Here is a 24,951-nt window from a genome sequence, read left to right as displayed (position 1 = left end):
TGAAGTTTTATTGTGCAAAAATAAATCTTTGGACACAAAATGCATTTCAATTACTAATCATTCCCAGGAACATTATATTACAGATATAATTTATACTTGAATAATTAAAGGTAGTAATTGTCCTAGTTTTATTCTGAGGTAGCCTATGTAATCCCAAAGAGCAGCAAGCCTTTCATTAAATAATGTGATAATTTTGAATTAAACTCAGTTCATTTATAAAATGAATGGATGCAGTTGAGAAAAAGGCCAACAATTTGGAATGTGCATTATTGTCCAAAAAGAAGATAGTGAAAATGCTTTGATTGTGCACTAGAGGTCTCCACAACACTAGGCAATGCAAGCAGTTTTCTAAGGCATGACTTAGAAATGTAAGATTTACACATGTTGTACTGTTTAATGGCACATAGTCTATTTTATGTTTTAACAATTTTAATTTATTTTGTTAGCGTAGTTCCTGTATTCCAAGCTGCTTCTTCATGTATGTAGCCAAGTTGCTTTTTTATTGTTTTCCCATCAAATTAGGTCGCATGAGAGGTTCATTAGTTACACTACAGAAACTAGTTGATCTGTTCCCTAATGATACTTCATTCAAGAACAACCTTGGAGTGGGTTATCTTTTAATTGGAGACAATAATAATGCCAAGAAGGTTTACGAGAAGGTGAGCTTCTATTAAGTACAGATAAATGATTCCAAAAATACTATATGTGTGATTATGCAAGTCTTTATATATAAGAGCCATGCATTGAAAATAACCTAAATAGATGGATAAAAAAACCTAGATATAAGTAATTATTAATTGCTTTGCCCATTTATTTTCACAAATCTAAAAAACATCATTTTGATATTCTCCTAAGGTATTAATGGGCAAGCCCTATAACCCTTAAAAGTAAGCTTTCCTATTTATATGTTTTTTTCAAATTCTAGGTCTTCAATTTTATTTTTATTTTATTCTTTTCTTCTTATGTTTAGATAAGGTTGACATATTCAGGGCAACACCATAGCTTTCTTTAGTCAATCGAACACAGCTTTGTGACAGTACTGCTACAAATAAATTAAGCAAGTTTTTTTTAATTTTTTTTAATTTTAATTCCATTTATATCCCGCCCTTCTCCGAAGACTCAGGGCGGCTTACAAGCTTAGCAGTAGCCTTCATTCTATGTATATGCCTGCTTGTTAGGGCTTTCACACACACACACCAGCGGCATTATTACAAAGTCAGCTTATTGCCCCCAACAATCTGGGTCCTCATTTTACCTACCTCGGAAGGATGGAAGGCTGAGTCAACCTTGAGCCTGGTGGGATGCGAACCTGCACTAGTTGCAGGCAGCTGGTGTTACTTAAGGAGGCATTAGCCCACTGCTCCACCAAGGCTCTTTTTCATTCTCAAGTTGAGAATGAAAATAGTGCTTTTGAAATAATCATGTCCTAATAAAAGAGAATATTTGTAGTTCATGGTTGAAATGAGTAGTCCTTGTTGTTCTCTGAGATAGATTATTTTCTTTCATTACCCAAACTAGGTAACATAAAAACATTGATGATGTTACCTAGTTTGAGTAATGAAACGTCTGCAAGTAAACAGCCAAGCTCAGAGAGCATCAAATGACCCCTCATAGTCATCTCAGTCTGTCTATCTATTTCACAAAATAAATCTTACATGGTTATCATCAGATTTTATGAAATGTTGTTATTTATTATAATGGCAGCCTCTGGGTGCCATACTGTTGACTATAGTATACTCCTTCACATCCATGAATTGGAATAAGAAATTGTAGGTCAGTTGCAGTCAAACTTACAGAAATCTTTTCTGTCATCTTAAAATGCAGTTAACTATTGTTCTCATTAGCTTTAATTAGCAATGGTAAGGATGCTTGAACTTCTAATCTATCAGCAGCTACAGAGCCAGATGTTAACAGCTTGACTTCAGTGTTCTTCATCCCTTCAATTATTCAGACCTTTTTTAAAAAAAATCTCACTCTTTCTTCAGTAAGAAGGCCAAGTAGTAAAAATTAAATCAAAGAATTATATGTCTTTAACTGGAAATCAGTCTGATGGGAAATGTGCCCTATTTCTGGGAAATGTTTTATCAGACTATCCATTGTATCACAGCTTGGAAGCAATGTCAAAAAAGGGGTAGCATTTCCCCCGTTATATATTTTTCTTTTGACTGTCATAGTCTGAACTGAACACAATACATTAAAGATAGTCTTTGTAAGAAATCAAAGCTGCTTTTGTTTTCAAACAGCAATTGATCTTGTTTTTACTTTTTGCAAGGGCTTTCTCTGTAGTACAAGAAATCTGAAGACATGTTCTCACTTATTCAAGTTATGCTAATGCTCTGAACTATGCATATTATAGCTAATGGAGTCAGGTGATTTGGTTACAAGGAAAATTCCCATATCCAACAGACATGTCATGTCTCCACAGTTCTCTGTACTGTTTGGCACTTCACCTTCCATTAAATCCATTGTACAAATATCAAATCCAACATTCAGAATTTTTAAAATGGATTTTAATAAATTTCATTTCTATGAGAAATTTCCATCTTAGAGGCAATAAGAAAATGCTACCAAGACTCATTGATAATGAGTTTTTCTCTTCTTTCTTGTAACATTTCACATCTGCTACCACGTTTGAATTTCTCCGTTTCTACTGGAGCAGAAAATGTTATACAGCAAGGACTTGTACATCATGACAACATCACTTTATGGAGTTTTTTTTTATTTATTGGATTTACAACCTGCCCTTTTTTGTATAGGAACTCAAGATAAGATAAGATAAGATAAGATAAGATAAGATAAGATAAGATAAGATAAGATAAGATAAGATAAGATAAGATAAGATAAGATAAGATAACCTTTATTGGCATTTTTTTTTACTGTGGGCACAACAGCACACATAAAAAATGAAATTTAGTTGCCCGCTCTCAAAGTGGAACACATACATGACACACACCTAACCATACTATATACAACCTATGTATAGACTACCCCCCTACATATACATAACAAATAAATATTAAATACTGTCTATCTTGAATATAATACTGTCCATCTTGAAGGTAGCAAACATTGTGGTCTCCCTTCCTATTTTTCTTCAGCAAGAGCCCTTTGAGGTTGACTGGGCTGAGAGAGAGTGACGGGTCCTATGGGTAGGGCAGGGGTCTTCAAACTCGGCCCTTTTATGACTCATGGACTTCAACTCCCAGAATTCCTCAGCCAGCATGCCTGGCTGAGAAATTCTGGGAGTTGAAGTCCATGAGTCATAAAAGGGCCGAGTTTGAAGACCCATGGGGTAGGGTAAAGTACAGTCTGGGCCTCCCTGTTCATAGTCCAGCACCTTAACCTGTATACTCACGGTCTGAAATAGAGCACTTAGCTCAGAGTACCCCAGGGGCTGAGGAGGGACTAGAACCTGAGTCTGTCAGGTACTAGTCCAACTCCAGATTCCATACTGCTGCCAGATAGAGAAAAAAGAATATAAAAGACTGACAGAAACAAATACATTTTTAGGTCTTTCTTAAGAAAGTGTGTATCAGTGTTTTAGAAAGCTGCAGAGATGAAGTCGTAATTATTATTTGTTTTGCTCTCCCTTAGGTTCTAAGCCTGGCTCCTAACGATGGTTTTGCAAAAGTGCATTATGGATTCATTCTGAAGGCAGAGAACAAGATTGAAGAAAGCATTCCCTATTTGAAAGTAAAATTTACATTAGGACTTTTATCTTTTTCTGTTTGAGAAAGCAAAAGGCATTTGCTGCCCAAAAGAGGGCAATTGGAATGTCACGTACTGTATAGGATTATAGGGGTGAAGTATACTGCTCAAAAAAATAAAGGGAACACTTAAACAACACAATGTACTTTATTTAATAGTAGGATGTCTTATTTTGTGTTCCTTTTATTTTTTTGAGCAGTATATTTAACACTCGAGATGTCTTAAAGACCATTGATGGGTGCTACATATTTCCAGATTCTGGGTTTCCAGTAAGTCATATAATGTTTTTTCTACCTACTCTGTTCAAAAGCTAATTCATATATCTCTTTTTGTGATGGTTTTTCTGAAGTAATCCTCTATATAGTAGATTAGTACATGTTGAGTTATGGGCAACAATCATTTTCAGATGTGAACACTTGAGAAAGAAGCATCTTGTGTTTCATCTCCACCACTAGAAATGCCTCTGGGCATAGCAGTTTAGCAGCTGAAAAGATCAGGGGGAAAAAGAATAGTAATTTCATAAGTGTGGAAATAAGAAAAGTAAGATACAGAATTATAGGAATGCCAAGCTAAGGTTCATAAAGCTCAGCAGGAAGGAACTGTGTAAATCCAGTTATGGTAACAATGACTTCATTCTTTGAATTTAATTTCTTTAGCCAAAATGACACCATGTACATCAGCGGTATCAGCAAATATAGGGAAAATCAAGATTTATCAAAATATGGGGTAACAGTGCAAACATACCATAAGAGAAAAAACAGAAGTTGAGTTATGAGATTGAAATGTTGGAAGCAGAAAATTTGAAAAATCATTATAGTTATGCAAGTGAATAGCAGGGTGAAAAAGGAGAGAAAAGGGAATAGCTGGCTGGCTGGCACAATTTCTTGTAGAACTCAGTACATTGATAACCTTAGGAATGAAGTTAAAATGACTTAAGAAGTAGTTGATGTGGTTCCCTTTTTTTCTAGGAAGGTCTAGAATCAGGAGATCCTGGCACTGATGATGGCCGCTTTTACTTTCATTTGGGCGATGCCATGCAGCGAGTTGGAAACAAAGAGGTAGGGGGGTCTACTGACTTCATCTGAAAAAGCAAATCACACCACAGCCACAGAGGGTAGGGATAATTTAGTCCCAATGGCCAGGGACCTGAAAAAAGAGGATGAACATCTCTATCATGCTGTAGAAGAGGTACTTTGCTGTCTCTTCAATTGTATGTTTTGGTCAACACTCAGAACTTAACTAGAGGTAATATTATTCATAGCTTTAACACTGCAGTGGCTGTTCTGTACCTATAAAAAAGTTTAACAAATGAATAAATAGCTAACTTGGATAAAACTCTGCCCAGTATTTATTCCTTATGCTATAAATTTTGTTTTCTAGTTATTAAAAGTTGCAGTTGAACAGAGATGTAGCATTCCTTAACTCCCTTCTTTTAAGTTATGGGTGCCAAACTCAATTGCATCACGATATGTATCGTGACATATCGTGACTTTTTTGCCTTTGTGGAGCCGGGGTGGGCATGGCCTTCGTGTGATGCATCTGGCCCACGGCCGCCAATTTGATGCCCCTGCCTTAAGTTATCCCCTCCCCCCTGGTCAGGTTAAGTTTAGCCCAAGATTGAGCAAATAGACATGTTTTTGGTGCTAAGACTAGTAAGGGGCAGGGGAGAGGCAATGCTATTTCAGAAGATAGATGTTAAAACATAGAAGGCCTTATCTGAATCTTGCTAAATAGCATTGCTTAATCAATGGGATCCCCACACAAGTCAGTTCTTTCAGAATGTTGTAGATAGGCAGAAACCATATGAGACAGATGTTCCTTGAAATAATCTACCCCATGCCATATAAGGCTTTAAAGGTGACAACTAGCCTTATTGCACTTAGAATCCAATTGACAACCAGTACAAACCACAAGGCATAGACATTATATAAACATAACATGGCCTGCACATTAATGTTTGTTCCATTAGATTTTGAACCAACTGCGCCTGGTTGTTAGGCAAAGCTCTATGTAGATTGCAGTCCAACCACAAGGTGATTAAGGTATGAATGACTATTAGAATGGCCTCTTAATCCAGAAAAGGGCACCCTTGATGTGGAAGAGAATCTACAGTATGCAAAGGTCTTCCTGGCCACCTGCTGCAATGTGCTGTTCAAAGAAGTGTGAGTTCAGAAGGACCTGGAGATTACATGCCAGACTCAACCAGGATTCTGCAATCCCATTAAAGCCCAAAGAGGAAAGATCTTTCGTATCTGGGCCCAAACATGCACAGTTACTCAGTCTTCCTACATTTAAGGTCCAGTTTGTTCCTTTTCATCCAAATCCTCAGAGCCACCAAGCACTGGGATTTGACTTCAACAGCATCATTTGGCCAGCCCATGACTGAGAAATACTATTGAGTATCATTGGTATACTGAGGATATCTGCTCCCAAAATGATGGATGACCTGACTCAGGTCATCTTATGAAGATGTTAAATGGTGGCAGAAGAATATTTATCCCTGAAGCTTCCCACAAATCAGTCGCATCCGGCTCAAATTATCTCCTGTTACGAACACTGACAAATCAGGCAATCAAGCTGTGTTGATTTGGTATATTCATTAATTTTCAGTGTGATTTATATTGTATATGTTATTCAATGGGTACTCTAGTTTGGAACAAAAATAGAGTTAATGAAAAATGATCTTCTTTGGGCAAAACATCTGAATTTGTCACTGTGAGTCAGTTCTGAATGAATGGAAAAAAAATCCTGAATTTGTTCAAATTCAAGATTTAATCAAAGAAACAAATCAGTACACAAGCATTTGTAATCCCCATCGCTGAAGATACATGTTCATACCTAGGTTTGCAGTCAGGACTAAAAATTAAGCTATTGATATTTTGAAAGTTTAGTTCCAAATGAATACTTTTACGTAACTGGATAAAGGTTTTTAAATTCATGGAATTAGTTAAACTGCTCTTAGCTATGTAATGCCAAAATGGATACAAGCATTCTTAACTGCAGTTGTTGGAAATGTATGCTTCTGGTCTGACCCTTTACTCCAATCTTACCATATGAATAAGGAGGTCTGAAAAATAGTTTTAAATGCTTCTGGACAAATATGCTAGTAATTACCCTAGACTCATGGTGGCGAACCTATGGCACGAGTGCCAAAGGTAGCATGCAGAGCCCTCTCTGTGGGCACACATGCCGTCGCCCTAGTCCTAGGCTGTCAACTTCTCGTGGGGAAAAAAAAGATCTCGCAAAGTTGGAATTGATTGATTGAACTTTTTAGTCCCACCCAGTCTGCCGTTACCACTGCAGCCACGCCCACCCAAAGGGCCATGCCCACCCGGCACCTGATGATACATAAGTGGGTTTTGGGTTGCAGTTTGGGCACTCGGTCTCTAAAAGGTTCGCCATCACTGCCCTAGACAATATAGAACCCTATACTATAAGGATTCTGAATCCTATGCTTTAAAAAAATATAATGTAATTCACCTTCAAATTGCCCTGGTAAAATCAAGGAGATCAGTAGTAATAGAAATGAAGTGAAGCATAAATCTTTTCTCCCCCTCCATAATTATAGTTAAGATGGGGTTTAAATTCCATAAAAATTGGCATAGAAAATAAATAGGTGGTGTAAGATGAGGCTTTTCAGAGCCCTTTGCAGTGTCTGAAAAAGAGAAGCAGAGTTTTGCCTTTCACGCTTGACATTTCAGTTAAAACCACATGAAGGAGTTCTTACATTTGATTCCAGTCCAGATAACTGCTATTCATTCTTTTGGTTCTGACAATGTTATTCAGAACAGAGTATTGCTTGTCTTTGTTTTGCCAGAAGAGGAGGCATAAAGGATACAGAGAGCCCTCAGAAACTTTATGAAGCATAAGGAAGTATGGATTGTTGCAAATAGGGAACCTTGGGGAGATGTATAGATGTACTGAACAAGAGGATGAAAAAATCATCTAGCTTTTCATTATTCCAAATAGAATTAGAGGCCACAGTGCAGGAAATTCTGTTTCATCTTTTATTTCCTCCTGGCTATAGATCATCAATGATAGACATACCGGTTCCTCTGAATTTTTTGAGTCCTGTGTTCCTTTCTTTCCAATGTATTTCTGCTGCTTCATGGGTAACAATAGTTTCTATATATGATCATGGAATTATTACATCAATGCCTCAAAAGAAAAAGTTCACTCATTCCTAGTTGACTCATAGTTATATAAATACTCATTAAATATAATGACAGTTAAAGTGATATTATAAAATTTTGGGAATTTGAACTGCAGTAATAATTTGGAACTAATTTTTCCAGCCCAGATTAACACTGCTTTCTTGTAAATGACAATAATTTAAAAAATGGATTTAAAATGTATTGGATAAACTATACAATGGAGTAAATGTTTTTTCTGCTCTAATGAACAACATTATAATTTCAGTTTTAATAACTAATATTAATATTTTATTATTGTGCAAGAAATAAGTATCATTAGAAAGTCAGAAATAATGACTAGATTATTCTATTTCTTATTAACTTAATTTTTCAGTTGAAATGCAACAATTGAAAAATATCCTGTCAAATTTCAATCTTCTAGGCCTACAAGTGGTATGAACTTGGGTACCAACGGGGTCACTTTGCCTCTGTTTGGCAGCGTTCTCTGTATAATGTCAAGGGCTTAAAAGCTCAGCCATGGTGGACAGCAAAGGAAACTGGTTACACTGAACTGATCAAGGTGCGCAATTTTGTTCTTCCATAGAAACATTATACTAAGTTGATTTTAAAATTGCTGCTCTGTGTATTTTAGAATAAGCCCAATGAACATAATGGAATGTACTTCTAAACCAGGGGTGTCAAACTCAATTTCACTGAGGGCCGCATCAGCATTGTGGTTGCCCTCAGGGGGCCGGGTGGGTATGGCCAGGGTGGGCGTGGCCTACTGGATGGGTGTGGCTAGAGTGCATATGGCCTACTGGGTGGGCGTGGCCAGCTCTACATCATTGGCATCAAGGGTGCCTATGGGGTCCTGGGCAGGAGTGGGACAGATCTGAGGGTCTCTGGCAGAAGGAGGGTCTCTGGGCCAGGGCCAAGGCAGAGGGGGCCTTTCCCTCACTGTTTCCAGGATGGCTTCGTGGGCCACATGAAACCACTTCGCGGGCCGGATCCGGCCCCCGGGCCTTGTGTTTGACATGTCTGTTCTAAACAGAGTTGAATGAGTATGTCAGGTCTGGTGTCTGTCTTGGTCTCAGTTTTTTTATTTCTATTTTTGTTTTCTCTAATTTAATTTCTGCTTAATCTGTGATTTTTTTTTAAAAAAAAAACTAATATTGTGTGCATATTTCTCTTTGGGTGAATCTCCTTTCCATCTGCCTCCTGCGCACACAACATAAGCCGGGGGTCCTCTAAGAAATGTGACTCTGGATGTAACCCCTTATAAATCCAAACATAGAGGTAGTTTTTTGGCGAAGCTTTTCAGAAGTGGTTTGCCATTGCTTTCTTCTTAGAGCTAACAGAGAATAACTGGCCCAAGATCACCCAGCTGACTGTGTGCCTAAGGCAGAAGTAGAACTCACAGTTTTCCAGTTTGTGTGATGTCTTAACGATTGTACCAAATTGGCTCTCTTCTGCTACATTGCCAAAGATATAAATAGAAAAGATTTTGATTTAGAATCTAGTTACATAAAGGTAAAGGTAAAGGTTCCCCCGCACATGCATGCTAGTCGTTTCCGACTCTAGGGGGCGGTGCTCATCTCCATTTCAAAGCCGAAGAGCCAGCGCTTGTCCGAGGACATCTCCGTGGTCATGTGGCCAGCATGACTAGATGCCAAAGGCACATGGAACGCTGTTACCTTCCCACATAGGTTTGCATTAAAATGAGAACAGATTAATTTCTCACTACTGTATTTCTATTCCTAAATAATCATTCAAAATATAAGTCTGCCCCAGGCAAGTCTCCCTTATAACTAATAAAATTTATTTTCTTTCTTCACTAGAAGTTAAAATTGCTTTACAGCAATGTATTGGAAGGATTAGATTGCAGAAGTATATTAAGTAGCAAATACAATGAATTGCATGCTCGGCCCTTGAGTTGGACAAAGATAGCTACGATAACTCAATAATTTACACTAATTACTAGGAGGCAAGCCTTTAATTGCTGAATGTTATAATTAGTGGATAACAGACCAGTCTATGTTTCCTCATGATCTCATAACTCTTAAAGGTTTCAGTGGGACATTTAATTGCATATGGTAGGCAATATTAGATCAGCTGGAGAAATGGAGAAATCAGGCTAGATTGAAAGAACTTGGCAATATGTATAGTCCTTGTGATATATGAGAAAAGTATTTGTGATTACTGTACTGCTGTTCCTTAATTTATTTGCTCTAGTATTAATCTTAATGTTTGGAATATCATTTGGTGGAAGTTTTATTCTTGCAATATATCTAGGACAGGCTTACCTGGAACTGATTGTCCCAACTGTATTAGTAACAAAACTATGCTCACATTATTTGGGAGGGGAGTGATGATTAAAAACAAAATGATCCGATTTTCACGAGCAAGATATATTTACAGTGTAAATGTTAGGAGAGAATTTTCTTTTATATTAGAAGTCCAGTTCCTTATTGTTTTAGCTGATACTTTCAGCAGATTTCCTTGTGAAAGAAAGTGAAGGAGAACTTAATTTGCATGTGCACATTAAATTCTATCTGTATGAGAATTGTGATTTTTTTAAAAAAAAATCTTCCTATTACAGTCAATGCAGCATTAGATAATAATGCTGTCTGCAGAAAAACAGACATGTAGGAATGCTCAGATAGGCTAGAAAATAGTTGAATCAGGCAGGGTAGGGTTGAAGGAAAACAAGTCTGACCACCGCTAGAAGCTCCATCATTTGACTCTGACTCATCTCCAGACTTATCCTCTTGCTTAGTCCTTCAGATGCTGCTTTCCCAATGAGCTCACTTTTGTATTTTTAAGTTAGACTGGATTTACGATCAGAGGATTTATTACAGCAGTAACTCAGATGTCCTGTTGTCTGACCGCTTTTTCAATTTCTGCTATTGTTATCTCCTGATCTAAGACCTCTTTCTCATTAGGAAATAACTTAGGAAGGTCTGACTCCATCAGGTATTGTTTAATCCTCTCCTCAGGAACCTTTTCTTCCTGATATAATTCTGTAAAAAAACTCAATCGCTATCTTTTCTATCCCTTCTTTATCCCCTATCAGTGTCCCCCTCTTATCCTCTAACTGCTCAATTCTTCTACTTTCCTTCTCTTTCCTTATTCTATAGCTAAGCCATCTCCCTGGTTTATTGGCATATTCAAAATAGTTCTGCCTCGCCACCCTAATTTGACGTGATATTTTCTCGTCCTGTGAGGCCAGAACAAGTTCTGTCCTTCCAGCAGCAAGAAAAATATCAGAGACAGAAATGCTTTTGTTTTTTGTCCTGAATGCTACTCACTGTAGTTCTCTAGCATCTCAATTTAGACCTCTTGGAATGTTATGCATAAAAGAAAAAGAAAAAAATCAAAGGCTCCTTTCTACTGTATCTCCCATCATAGGTTGCCACATAATACACCATTCTATTTACAACTATTAGTTTCATTTTATTTTAATGAAAATAGCAGAAGGGCTGAGAGTTCTTTAAATTAAATAGAAATCTTTGATTTGGAAGTTTCAGTGCTTGGGTTTAACCATAGTTTGGCACCCAGAGGATATCTAATATTATAAGCATGGCAAGTTTCAAGATCAGAAATGAGGAAAATTACCTCAAAAAAGATAACTCAAATAAGCAGGGGACCATGGTCCGAGATGAACTTGTTTTTGACAGGGAGAAGTGTGAATCAGGTATTACACATCGGTCATGCAAGAAAAGAAAGGTACCCAAAAAGAGAAGCCACCTTCTGGTTGTTGATTCAATTATAAGGGATGTAAATTTAGGAAAGGACACAGAGGTTTTGAAAGAGGTCAGGTGTCTTCCAGGTGCTACTGCCAGTAGGGACAAGAAGCGTGTTTCTAAAATAATCAAGAATGCCAGCAAGGACTGTGATGTGGATGCTATTGTACATCTTGGCACTAACGATCTGTCCCAAAAGGATGTACTCTGTGTGCAGAATGATTTCCAGAGCTTGGGGCAGAAATTCAGCAGAATAGGCTGTAGGCTCACTTTTTCAGAGGTCTTACCAGTGTATAAGGAGCAAAATGGAAAAGGCCAGGGTATAGCAGAATTTAATATGTGGCTAAAAGAGTGGTGTAAAGGAGAAGGCTTTGGTTATATAAGTCACGATGTCTGTAGCTGGTCCAATGAAAAAATGTATAAAAGAAATGGTCTGCATCCATCCAAGAAAGGGACTGAGTTACTTGGCAATAAATTCACAGCTTTTCTGGAGGAACATTTAAACTAAACAACGGGGACAGTAAGTTAATTGATACAGAACATCACTGTCCCCGGCAATCTAAGAAAATAGAAGAAGTCAGGCACCACACAAGTTATGTAGCAAGTAAACACAGGGTCAGTCATAAAGGACTCAAATGTCTATACACCAATGTGCAGAGTATGAACAGTAAGCAGGGTGAACTAGAAATTCAGGTAAATGAAGATGGATATGATATTGTTGCCATTACGGAAACATGGTGGGATGAAACCCACAAATGGAACACACAGCTAGAGGGATTTAAATTATTTAAAAGAAACAGACTAAACAAAAGAGGAGGTGGAGTTGCTCTCTATATAAGAAATAACTTTATCTCTACAGAAATAGAGCATAACAATGATGAAAACTGTAAACTTGAATGCATTTCGGTCAATATAAAAGGGGGGGGAATGACATTGTCATAGGTGTATACTATAGGCCGCCCAACCAAGCAGAGGAAATAGATGAAGTTTTTGCTAGTCAGCTAACTAAGGTATGTAAGAAGCACATCACAATAGTAATGGGGGACTTTAATTACCCTGATATCATGTGGGAGACAAACTCTGCACCAAGTGGAAGATCAAACAGATTTCTGACAAAACTAGCAGACAACTTTCTCTCCCAAAAAGTAGAGAAGGGAACTAGGGGATTAGCCATATTGGATTTAATTCTCACTAACAGAGATGAAATGATAGAAAGTGTCAAAGCCACAGGAACCTTGGGGGGAAGTGTTTATGCAATATTGGAATTCAACATTCTGGAAGCACAAGCAATAGAACACAGCCAAACTAGAGTCTTGGACTTTAAAAGAGCTAATTTCGATAAACTTGGAGAGACCTTGGGAAGAATTCCATGGATAAGAATCCTAAAGGGGAAAACAACTCAAGAAGCTTGGGAAATTTTGAAAAGTGAGATAATAAAGGCCTAGTCTAGCACAATACCAACAAAGAAGAAAAACAACAGCTCTCAAAAGAAACCAGCATGGCTGCATAAAGAACTCTGATAAATTGAAAGATAAAAAGGACAAGTCTAAGAAGTGGAAAGAGGGGCACATAACTAAGGCAGAATATCAGCAAATAGCCCGTGCCTGCAAAGATGAAGTGAGGGAAGCTAAGGCTCAAAATGAACTAAGGCTTGCGACCAAAGTCAAAAATAACAAAAAAAGCTTCTTTCAACATATAAAAAACAAGAAAAAAGTTAAGGAAATGATTAGTCCATTAGTGGGGGGAAATGGCAAAAAGGTGACAAGCAACAGGGAGAAAGCAGAACTATTTAACTCGTTTTTTGCATCTGTCTTTACACAAAGGGAAGAAACAGTCCAACCTACCAAAACCAGTGCCATAAAAACAGAATAGAAATGCAAGTTAAGATAGGCAAGAAAATGATAAGTGAGCACCTGTCCAGCCTAGACGAGTTCAAATCACCAGGACCAGATGAATTACACCCCAAAGTTCTCAAGGAACTGGCAGACGTGATCTCAGAACCACTGAACTATATTTTTCAAAGATCCTGGAGCACTGGAGAACTACCAGAGGACTGGAAGAGAGCTGATGTAGTTCCCCTCTTCAAAAAAGGGGAAAAAATAGATCCAGGAAACTACAGACCTATCAGCCTGACCTCAATACCTGGGAAGATTCTGGAAAAGATAATCAAACAACAAATCAGCGAACACCTTGATGCAAACAAAGTCATCACTAAAAGTCAACATGGGTTTGTCAAAAACAGATCATGCCAGACAAATCTTATTGCATTCTTTGACCAAGTGACTAAATTAGTAGACCAGAGGAATGCTTTGGAAATAATTTACTTGGACTTCAGTAAGGCATTTGATAAAGTAGATCACAACTTATTACTTGATAAGACAGAAAAATGTGGGTTAGATAGCATCACCAGATGGATTCATAGCTGTCTGACAGGCCGTACTCAGTGTGAGGTCCTCAATGGAACTGCATCTACATGGAGGGAAGTGTGTAGTGAGGTGCCCCAGGGCTCTGTTCTGGGCCCAGTGCTCTTCAACATCTTCATCAATGATTTGGATGAGGGGATAGAAGGCGAACTCATCAAATTTGCAGATGACACCAAGCTGGCAGGAATAGCCAATACTCCAGAAGATAGGCTTAAAATAGAGGAGGATTTGGACAGACTCGAACACTGGGTGCTATCTAACAAAATGAAATTCAATGGTGAAAAAAGTAAGGTTCTACATTTAGCCAGGAAAAATCAAATGCACAGGTATAGTATAGGTGGTACCTTGCTCAATAGTAGTAACTGTGAGAGGGATCTTGGAGTCCTATTAGACAATCACTTCAATATGAGCCAAAAAAGCCAACACAGTGCTAGGCTGCATTAACAGAGGGATAGAATCAAGATCACATGAAGTACTAATACCACTTTACAATGCCTTGGTAAGGCCACACCTGGAATACTGCATCCAGTTTTGGTCACCACGATGTAAAAAAACATGTTGAGACTCTAGAAAGGGTACAGAGAAGGGCAACAAAGATGATTGGGGGACTGGAGGCTAAAACATATAGGGAACGGTTGGTGGAATTGGGTATGTGTAGTTTAATGAAGAGAAGGGTGAGGGGTGACATGATAGCAGTGTTCCAATATCTCAGGGGCTGCCACAAAGAAGAGGGAGTCAAGCTATTCTCCAAAGCACCTGAAAGCAGGACAAGAAGCAACGGATGGAAACTAGTCAAGGAGAGAAGCAACCTAGAACTAAGGAGAAACTTCCTGACATTTAGAACAATTAATCAGTGGAACATCCTGCCTCCAGAAGTGGTGAATGCTCCAACACTGGAAGTTTTTAAGAGGAGACTGGACAGCCATTTGCCTGAAATGGTATAGGGTTTCCTGCCTGAGCGGGGGGTTGGACTAGATGACCTCCAAGGTCCCTTCCAACTTTCTTCTTCTTCTTCTTCTTCTTCTTCTTCTTCTTCTTCTTCTTCTTCTTCTTCTTCTTCTTCTTCTTCTTCTTATTATTATTATTATTATTATTATTATTATTATTATTATTATTATTATTATTATTATTATTATTATCAACACATTTTCATGTAGAAAAGGATGGTAAGACAGACCCAATAAGCATCTGTTTCAAAGCAGTAACTGTGTTTTGGAAAATTGCCTGGCATTCTGGTAAATTAATCTCTTGTAATTTAAGAGATATGTAAGCCTCCTGTTCTTTTCAGGAAATACGTAGTTATAGAAATAAGTTATTTTTCGTAAGGATAATTGATTTGCATATCTAATACGGCTAGTGTGTTCTTAAGGTTGCAGATGTAGTGATTTCTCCCTCCAGTAGCTACGTATCCATTTTTGTCTACTTGTACAAATATATAAAGACATTTATTGGAAACTGAGATGCTGCATTTTCAACAACTATATGGAAAAGCCTGGCCTTGGTATCTACCTGCTATTTTATGTGTCCATAAATATCTACACCCAACCTTTGAACCTTTGCAAAGGGTCAAAATCCTTTGGGGGGAGGTATTGGGGGGGGAAACCACCAGACCCTTTAAGAAGTCTGTTTCCTCTTCAACTTATTCTTCTTGGATAGGGTTAAGTGACTTTTATTATAGATAGCTTTTAGATACCCATTCCAGGTGTTTCATATGACAAGAAAAGTATGCATACACAAACAAACATGAAACACAAGGGAATAATTCCCACAAAGACAAAAACAATCAGTTGATCAAGAAAGTCTTCCATCTGTCTTCCTGAGGACAGTGGTTGAGTATGATCAGGTATTCAATTTTGATTAATGAAATGCAAACCCAGCCCCCTTCTGCACTAGCCTGTCTATATAATTGGCTATGACTGTTTGAGATGCTCTTAAGCATCTCCATCTCCTGTCACAGATTTATGTTAAAATTGCTCAGGTAGGTAGATTGACTTTCATTCATGTGTTCAAGCAGAGCTTGGAAGGTCCTCTGCTAGAGATGCTTCTGTTTGGATTTCTGCAAGAAGCAGAAGGTAGAAAGTCAAAACAGTTTCCCCCAATTCTATAATTCTATGACAAAATAATGGGGTAAGTGTGCATGAGCAGAAATATTCAGATATTCTGAGTTTTAAAAGCAATCAGGGAGCTTTTTTTAAAGAAAATGTATTCTAGTTTTACTACAAATATGAAAGATAAAATAAAAATTATGGCTTTGTCTAGTTTATGCAGACCGGGGAGTTTACTTTCTACCACACTATCTAGTCTTCTCACTATTACTTTTTATCAATCTCACAATAAAATAACTCTAGGCATCTTATCATAAAAAGAATTATAAAATCAATTAAAAATGATTAAAAATCAACAATATTTTACAATTATTTGTAATTACCATTTTTATGGGCATATTTAGAAACAACGTATTGGGTCGCAGCCAATGTTTATGTTCAAAAGATATTTATGAAGCCTAAGTATAATCTGGCATTCCTAGAAATAAAGAGGTTTCTGAAAGCTAGAACTTAGTTTACGTTGCGTCTTAAATTATTTTTTAAATTAAATGTTGTAGAACCTGGTAACCACTAAGGGAGATGTTTACAGAAACACTGGTACCCATTGTGCCAGATCTAGCTTATATGTGCAAACTATTTGAAAAAAGAAAAATATAAGTAACATACAGTACTTGGACTATAACAATAAATAATACAGTGATTGAATACTATAATTCAGTGGTTAAAACAATTTACTCTTTAAGCAACACTGACAACTGATTTTATCTAGCCATGGTGGCGTGGTGGTTAGAATGCAGTATTGCAGGGTAACTCACTACTCACTCCAGGAGTTTGATTCTGAACGAGTCAAGGTTGACTCAGCCTTCCATCCTTCCAAGGTCAGTAAAATGAGGACCCAGATTGCTGGGTCTGTAAACAACTTAGAAAGGGCTATAAAGCACTATGAAGCAATATATAAGTCTAAGTGTTATTGCTATTTCTACTGCTTTATGTGAATAACAGCAAAAGTTCCTGCTGCAGCAAATGTCTATTTTGGCTTAATTGACATTATATGTTGGGTGCCTAAAATAGATAATACAACTGGAAGGTTGCTTAAGGAATCAATAAACAAAGTTGTGGAATCATTAGAAAAGAATATTGTAACTATCATATTTTGCATGTTACTTATTGCAATTTTCAACAAAAAAACAATTCTAATTAGGAGCATTGCTTTTGCTACAAACAAAATATGCGAAAACAACAAGCTTAATAAAGATGATGTTTTAATTAATTTTGAAAAGGCTTCATGCTTCTACTTCAGTTATTTTTAATGTCAAGAAATGTAGGCAAGTTTGTTGTTCACGCAATCTAAATTTACAAGTGTATCACTTCATCATTTGCAGTTTTGCAAAAAGCTTTCCAATATTGCAGCATCAAAACTTTATTTTCTAACTTTATATAGTATGTAAAATGCTACTCATAATCAAATACAATCCACATAATAAGAAATCTTTATCTGAGAAATGTCTCATATTTAAAGAAAATGAGATAAAAGATAAGATAAAAGAATCTAAACTATTTCATTTGTACCATTTCCATAACTAGTAATTATGTTTCTTTCTGACCTAGGGCATGGTTTTTAAAAGGTAGGGATGAAATTAGTCCCCATGTCCTTTATCTTTCTGTCCAATATGCTGACTTTTTGGTGTCAGTAGCGCCATGAGTGGATTGTGTCATTTGTTCCAACAAGTCACTAATTAGTAATAGCTGTTGATGGATTTAAACAGTCAGCATGTTTAAACACATGGACAGACTAAATCAGGGCTTTTCACCCAGTGGTACGGGTACCACCTGTGGTACATTGGCATCTGGCAGGTGGTACACGACCATCCTAGAAAAGTGGTAGCAGGGGACGCGAATGAGCTGAACCAGTGGCAACACTGCACAAGCCTGAGTGAGAGATGGCTGGAGCTGCAGGGCTGTCAGGGCTCAGCGGAAGCGCCAGGCTCAGTGCCGCTTTCCAGCTGATCAGCACTTCTTCGGGGCTGTCAAGGCTCAGTGGAAGTGCCAGGCTCCAGCTGGAGCTCGGCACTGATCCTGGCACTTCTGCTGAGCCCTGAAGAAGCACCAACCAGCTGGAAAGTAGCACTGATCCTGGCACTTCTGCTGAGCCTAGAAGAAGTGCCGATCAGCTGGAATGTTACAGTATCTCCAGGGTCTTGTGATTTACATTCACATGCTTGGTAACTGATTCATGTTTATCACGGTCACAGTGTCCCAGGGTCATGTGAAGTGACCAAAACCTGCTGCAACCACCCAGCAGATGGGGGGAATAAAAACCAAACACCCCCCTCACCCCACCTCTGCTGCCAATCCTCAACAGAAATGCTCACAACAATGAAAACCTCAGACAGGAGGAAGAGGGCCACCGGGCAGCCAGGTGTCTCGCTCAGCTGTGGCTTGGGGGGCACTTTTTTCAGTGCCACTGTAACTGAACTTGGGTCATCAAGTTTTTGACACCTTGCTGGGCGACTGGTGGTACTTGGATATCCTAAAAGTGGTACAATGAGTGAAAAGGTTGAAAAGCCCTGGACTAAATTATAATCAGTGGCACCTGGCTCAATAATAGTAATAGAATAACAGAGTTGGAAGGGAGGTTTTCTAGTCCAATCCCCTGCTCAAGGAGACCCTATACCACTTCAGACAAATGGCTGTCCAATCTCTTCTTTAAAACTTTCAGGATTGGAGCATTCACAACTTCTGTAGTCAAGTTGTTCCACTGATTAATTGTTCTGTCAGGAAATTTCTCCTGAGTTCTAGATGGTTCTCTCTTTGATTAGTTTCCATCCATTGATTCTTGTTCTGCCTTTTTTGCTTTTCCCTCTTCTTTGTGGTAGCCCCTTAGATATGGGAACATTGCTATCATGTCACTCTGAGTCCTTCTTTTCACTCTGATTAAACGAGACATACCCAATTCCTATAACTGTTGTTCATATGTTTTAGCCTCCAGTCTCCTAATCATCTTTGTTGCAGCCTAGGACTGTGTTGGTTTTTCTGGTAGCTGCAACACACTGCTGGCTCATATTTAAGTGATTGTTCACTAGGAATCCAAAGTCCTTCTCACAGTTTCTACTATTGAGCCAGGTACCACTCATTATGATTAAGTCTGTCCATGCAGTTCATGATCTCATCCACACTCATACTTGGCCATGCATTTTTAGCAATAATATAGTAGATTTGATTTCTATAAAGCCCATCTGAAGAAGACCTTCTTTGGAGACAACAGTTTTGGTTGTTTAAAGACAATGTTAGCTATAAAGAAATCACTGGAGTGGCATAATTTATTATGTCAGGCTCCTGCTTCAGGCTCCTGTTAAGTATATTTATTTTGTTTTATCAGTTTCCTAATCCATAAAATCCAACTACATTTTCCTCTTTCATGTTTCCAACTGTGGCATTCCAATCACCAATCACAACTAGCACATCTTGCTTGCATGTTCTGTTGATTTCAAATTGGACTTGATCATAAAGTCCAATCTTCCTCTGCATCAGTGGTTATAACATAAATTTGAATGATTATCATATTATCGGATTGTCCACCAAGTAACCCCTTCCCTAGGTAAATCGAAAGCAAATGAAAGTGAAAGCCATTCTGGTAAGTATTTGATATTATTGGAATAGTTATGATACAAAAATAATTGAAAATGAGAAACTATGGGAGGCTTTGTGACAGATGAGGCTATATTTATTTTTGAGGAGAACTAGTTAAAAGAATATGCAATGTACGTGATTTTTTGTCCTGTTAGTCTTTAGAAAAAAACTGGAAGGTGATCCGGGATGAAGGACTTGCTGTAATGGATAGAAGCAAGGGCCTCTTTCTTCCAGAAGATGAAAATTTACGAGAAAAGGGTGACTGGAGCCAGTTTACTCTGTGGCAGCAAGGTACGCAACTAATTACTTTTCTTGTCTCTTCCATTATTCCCTTTCCATGCTAACAAAACAAAACAACTGAAATGTTAAAAAGAAAATATGTTTTATGATGCTAAAGATCAGGATTATGAAAACTGAAGTGCCAGCCATATTTTTTTCTGGGAGGGAAAGATGCTCTTCATGGATCCATGCTGCTCTTACCATTATTACTATAGTTGAGCAAAACCATTTTTTTTCATTTTTACTATTAGTTCATATTCAGTTTAAGGAAATATTTTTATTTCTTCCCAAAAGAGGACAATATCATTGAAATCCTCATGAAAGGAGAGTAGGGTTTTTACGTTTACTTAATTGCAAATTGTCTCAGAGCATATGAATTACTATTTTTATTATTCTTAGAGTAGTTATTCTTACGTAGGGGATATTTGAAATAAATAACAAACTATAAATATTTACAATTTCATAAAAGAAACTCAGAACTAAGCATGCTCTCAATCACTGTCAACAAAATTAGGACAATAATAAGAAAAAGGTTACAAAGTATGTTTAAGCTGATATAAAAAATTTCAGGAAAATTTAGAGCTACGGTAACATGGATGGAGGCCAGCAATCCTATATACTTATGTCATAATTTAGTGGTCCCCGAGCAGTGGTAGTGTGTGTGGGATGGTTTCACATACACAATCTAATCCAGCGCATGTACAAATGGAGCTTTGCGTGCTCACCTGCCGCTTGCATGGTCCAGTTCCCACTTGGACACAGACCGGTACCAGTCCACAGACCAGGGATTGGGGACCGCTGTCATAAAATACAATGTAATTTTAATTTGATCATGGTGTCTACCAGCTATGTAAGGCAGAAATACTTAATCATGCAAGAAATGAAATAGAGGCAAATAAAACTAAATGTATTAAAAGATGTAAAAATGTTGAAAAGACTATACTGAATTCTTTTACAAATAGGATTATAAAATTATCAAAACTTTTGCAGAGAAAGATAATTTATTCAGGAATTAACTTCTCTAGAGAGGTTTATACTAATAAACCAAGCCAAATCGGAAATATAGATACTGATGAAGTATCTGTTGAATTTTTTAAAGCTGCAGAAGGGAGTTAAACTGTATATCTCAACAAATATGGAAAAAAGATTGTATGGACTAGAGATTACAAAATAATGCATATAGCTATACTCAAGAAGGAAATTGCAGGAGAATGTCAATAAACTAATTTCTCACACAAGGAAAATTTTGGCTATGTTCTTACAAACAGAAATGGAGCAGTATATGGAGTGAATTTCAAAAGCAGGTAAGTTTCAAAAAATGCAAAGGGTCAGATAGTTAACATATGATTAATAATTCAAGGGAATAAAAGAAATAGATTTGCATTTGCTTCTTTATAAGATATCTATCAATGTTATAACACACATGAATAGGACAGTAACTCACGTAAATAACACACTAGATACTCTGGAATTGAACAGGGACGATGATGAAATTTTACAAAATAAAGCAAAAGCTAAAAAGGAAACCACTATTAATAAATTAAAACAGAAATAAAAATTTTCTTCATAAATGTGTATGTCTCAGTGAGTGCAAATAAATTAGAAAAGTTTAGCAAAATAAAATCAATAATGCAATACTATTACCCCACTCTTGGCAATAATATAAAAATGTTTCCAATTACACAAGTATATAAACATGCAACTCTGTTCTAAAGATTAAACAAACATATGTAACATTTCCCATGATGAGCCACTGATTAAAAAGCAATAATATAACCCACTGAGTGCTCTAAAATGACATTTAAAGCAAAGATGCACCCAAACTAAATAATGGCTCATTAATTACACAAAGAGAGGAACAATTCATGTACAGCATGTATGTAATTTCTGGAAATGGACTACAAAGATTGTTTGAGAATAATCCTATAAATAATAAAATATTTTTTAAAAATTATACTGCCAAATTCTAAATGTTAAAAATAAATAACATATCTATTATATAAGTACTGAATGACAAAATCATCACAGTAATTGTCACACTGAGGTCTTCATTAACACCTTTAGAGACCAAACATTTTAATCTTAATATCCATCATGTGTAAAGAAGAACCTTACTCTGTACATACTGATGTGGACCCAAAAGGAATGCCAAAAGGAAAAGCCTGAAATAGTGTGCTGATACAATGTTTAACTAAAGGGGTCTTTGTGTGTTTATGTCTATTGCCACTTTTTTAATCGTTTAGTGGCTTTGCCTGCATAAAGTAAATTGGCATGGATGCTTGGTAATATTTTACTGGTTAGAGTTATAATATACATTCTGCTCTACATGTTAATTAATACTTTGAATTTCAAAATATAACTGCAAGAAATATACTGTCCACAATGAAAGACCTTATGAAGGGACTCGAGAAGGGCGGGATATAAATGGAATTAAAATAAAATAAATAAATAAATAAAATAAAACAGAAATGGACTATTACACTTTGAGCAATATATCACAATTCAGAAGTGAAATACTGCAAGCATAAGCTCGAAAACCAATAATTGAAAATAATTGAGAGGCTGAAACCCTGATATTCTGAAATATGCAAATAACCTAATTTTGTTAAATAAAAGCAAAGGAGACATCAAAGCCTTTATCTTATGTTATGAATGTAAAAATGGAAAATGAGAAATCTGGGTTAATATTAAATATTAGGGAGAAACAGAATGTCAAGTGGCTTAATTAATGAAGAAGTCAAAAACATAGATAAAAGATGAGATTTAAAAAAATGAAACATGTTCAGGAAAAGTACAATCTAGTCCTGGAAAGGAAGACAATGACAAACAAAACAATGAAAAATAAGGATTCTTCTAGTGCAATAAAGATCAGAATACTTAAAATAGTGGTCTTTCCAGCTATGCCAATGATTAGCTGTGAAAGTTAGGTACTGAGAAAGAAGATAATGTTTAAATTATTGATGTGAAGAAGTTTAGTAAGAATATCATAGGCTCCAAAAATATCCAGTTATGGACCAAATAAAGGCCCAGTGCTCCCTTGAGATTAAGAAGAAGAAATTCACATGCTATAGATATGTGATACAAGCAAGGCTGTTCTTGGCAAAGGTGAGGAAGAAGACAGTAATAAGGTGGATGATTGAGATCAAAGCAACACAGATTTGTTTCTTAGAAAAGCTTCAAAAATATGGACAAATTGGTGATCACAAGAACTGGAATCCAACGCCATGAACATCTAACTAACTGAGTTATTTAGTGGGTGAAATATAGTATATTATATTCCGTCTTTCCTTACTAAACATCAGAGCAGCCAGTGGTAAGCTAATAAAATATGCGTAATAAAACAAATGTAATGATATGAACTCTAAATTGTTCTTCATGTAAAAGAGGAGAGCTATTACCAAAACTCCTCCTTCCAACAAGAGTTCCATGACCTTGGAGGATCCTAAACATGTGAAACAAAAATTTTAATGGGAAGAGGAAAATGGGAACATTTCTTCCATGTGTGCAAACTCATTCCTATTCACAGAACAAAAGTTAGGTTCCAACTACATTCATAGCACATAATACCTACAGGAAAAAAGAGAGAGTAAAAACATCAACTGACTAAATCAAGTGAAAAAAACATATTCATTTTGAGAAAACAAAACCATAATTGACCTATTCTGAAATTGTGGAGAAATTCTGGCTTTTTGGGGATGAACTTCAGGGCACTTAATGTTAGAACTGTGACACTTTAAATGATTGAGAAGAATTATATCAGAGTCCCCACAAATACAAGTACAGCACCCCTATCCCTGAAGAAGACTGTCTTTTTTTCAGGCTTTCATCCAAGCCTGAAGAAAAACGTTACTACATTAAGAAGATAACTCTTAATTCTTCTAAATTGTTTTTGAAGTGTGCATGACCATACTTAATATAAGCTGAACAGGTAAAAACCTGATCATTGCCTGGCTGGAAATCTGTTAATGAGCCACATGTAAATTATTTTAGCTCTTGGAAAGACTCACATAAAAGGAAGGCTTCTTTTTTCAACTTTTTATCAAAGTCTAAGTAAAATAAAGAGTTCCACTTGAAACTGGTAGTGGATTCTTGGTTTCATGTTTGAAGGGGAGAGGCAAGGGAGTGAGAAATTGGACAAGACTGAATGACTTCAGGGCACTTCCCAGAATTATTTCTGTGTTTTTTGAGCATGCTACTTTATGTAGCTTTAAAAAGATTTAAAAGGTGCTCTATTTTTTTTAAAAAAAGAAATCCTCATTTCTGTATTTATCTGCAAGGTATCGTTTTGCATTTCTCTTATGTAGAAAACTTATACTTGCTTTACACCTAACAAAGTGGATGGTGTACAGATTACAAAGTTACCTGATGGAACGTGCGCTGGCAAAGAAGAGATATTTTCTTCTTACAAGTGAGATGCAATTCTGTCATTTATGATTAGAATGAGGCATATACCTATCAGGGCAATGTAAAAATGGGATGCTGTATAAAACGTATTTTGGTGCTGGAAAATAATAAGATTGCTTTTGCTTCTCTAGCTATCTACAAAAACTTTCTTTCAGTTGGTCATAATATTCAGTTTAGAAAATTAATATTCTCCAAATCATGAGCCCATCACCACTATTATAAAAAGACACAGAATTTCACTTACAATTTTACAAAATCCTTCTTTGGATTTCCTTAGGGAACTAAACATCATTCTCTTTCACAACACTAACCAAGGTATATTAGGTGGTAAGAGAGACCATGGAAAGGAGAGCGTAACTGGACCAAAGTTACTCAGGGAACTTTGTCCTTATGTATATTTATGATCCTACAACTAGATTTTATGCAATATACAAATAGCTCTATAATGTTTCCCTCTCAGTTCAATAAAACCTGGAGTATGCAAGGAGTATGCAATGATTTTCTCTGGGATCAGTGAAAATTTATTATGAAATATCCATAGGTATCATAAAATAGTAGACAGTCTAGTGTTAAATCTGTGCCATTT

The 24,951-nt window shown here is 36.8% G+C and overlaps 1 protein-coding gene across 1 annotated transcript in view; it reads left to right on the top strand.

The window, feature by feature from the left end:
* ASPH (aspartate beta-hydroxylase) overlaps nt 1–24,951 on the top strand; it is a 108,009-nt gene that overhangs the window by 77,690 nt on the left and 5,368 nt on the right. The window contains exons 19-23 of the mRNA XM_083361234.1: nt 523–659; nt 3,595–3,693; nt 4,677–4,766; nt 8,284–8,421; nt 19,838–19,973. Coding sequence (XP_083217360.1) covers nt 523–659; nt 3,595–3,693; nt 4,677–4,766; nt 8,284–8,421; nt 19,838–19,973 — 600 coding nt within the window. The remainder of the gene's footprint in view (nt 1–522; nt 660–3,594; nt 3,694–4,676; nt 4,767–8,283; nt 8,422–19,837; nt 19,974–24,951) is intronic.

This window comes from Vipera ursinii (genome assembly GCF_947247035.1).
Source record: "Vipera ursinii genome assembly, chromosome: 3".
Classification (NCBI taxonomy): Eukaryota; Metazoa; Chordata; class Lepidosauria; order Squamata; family Viperidae; genus Vipera; species Vipera ursinii.
This window is presented reverse-complemented; position numbering and strand designations above follow the sequence as displayed.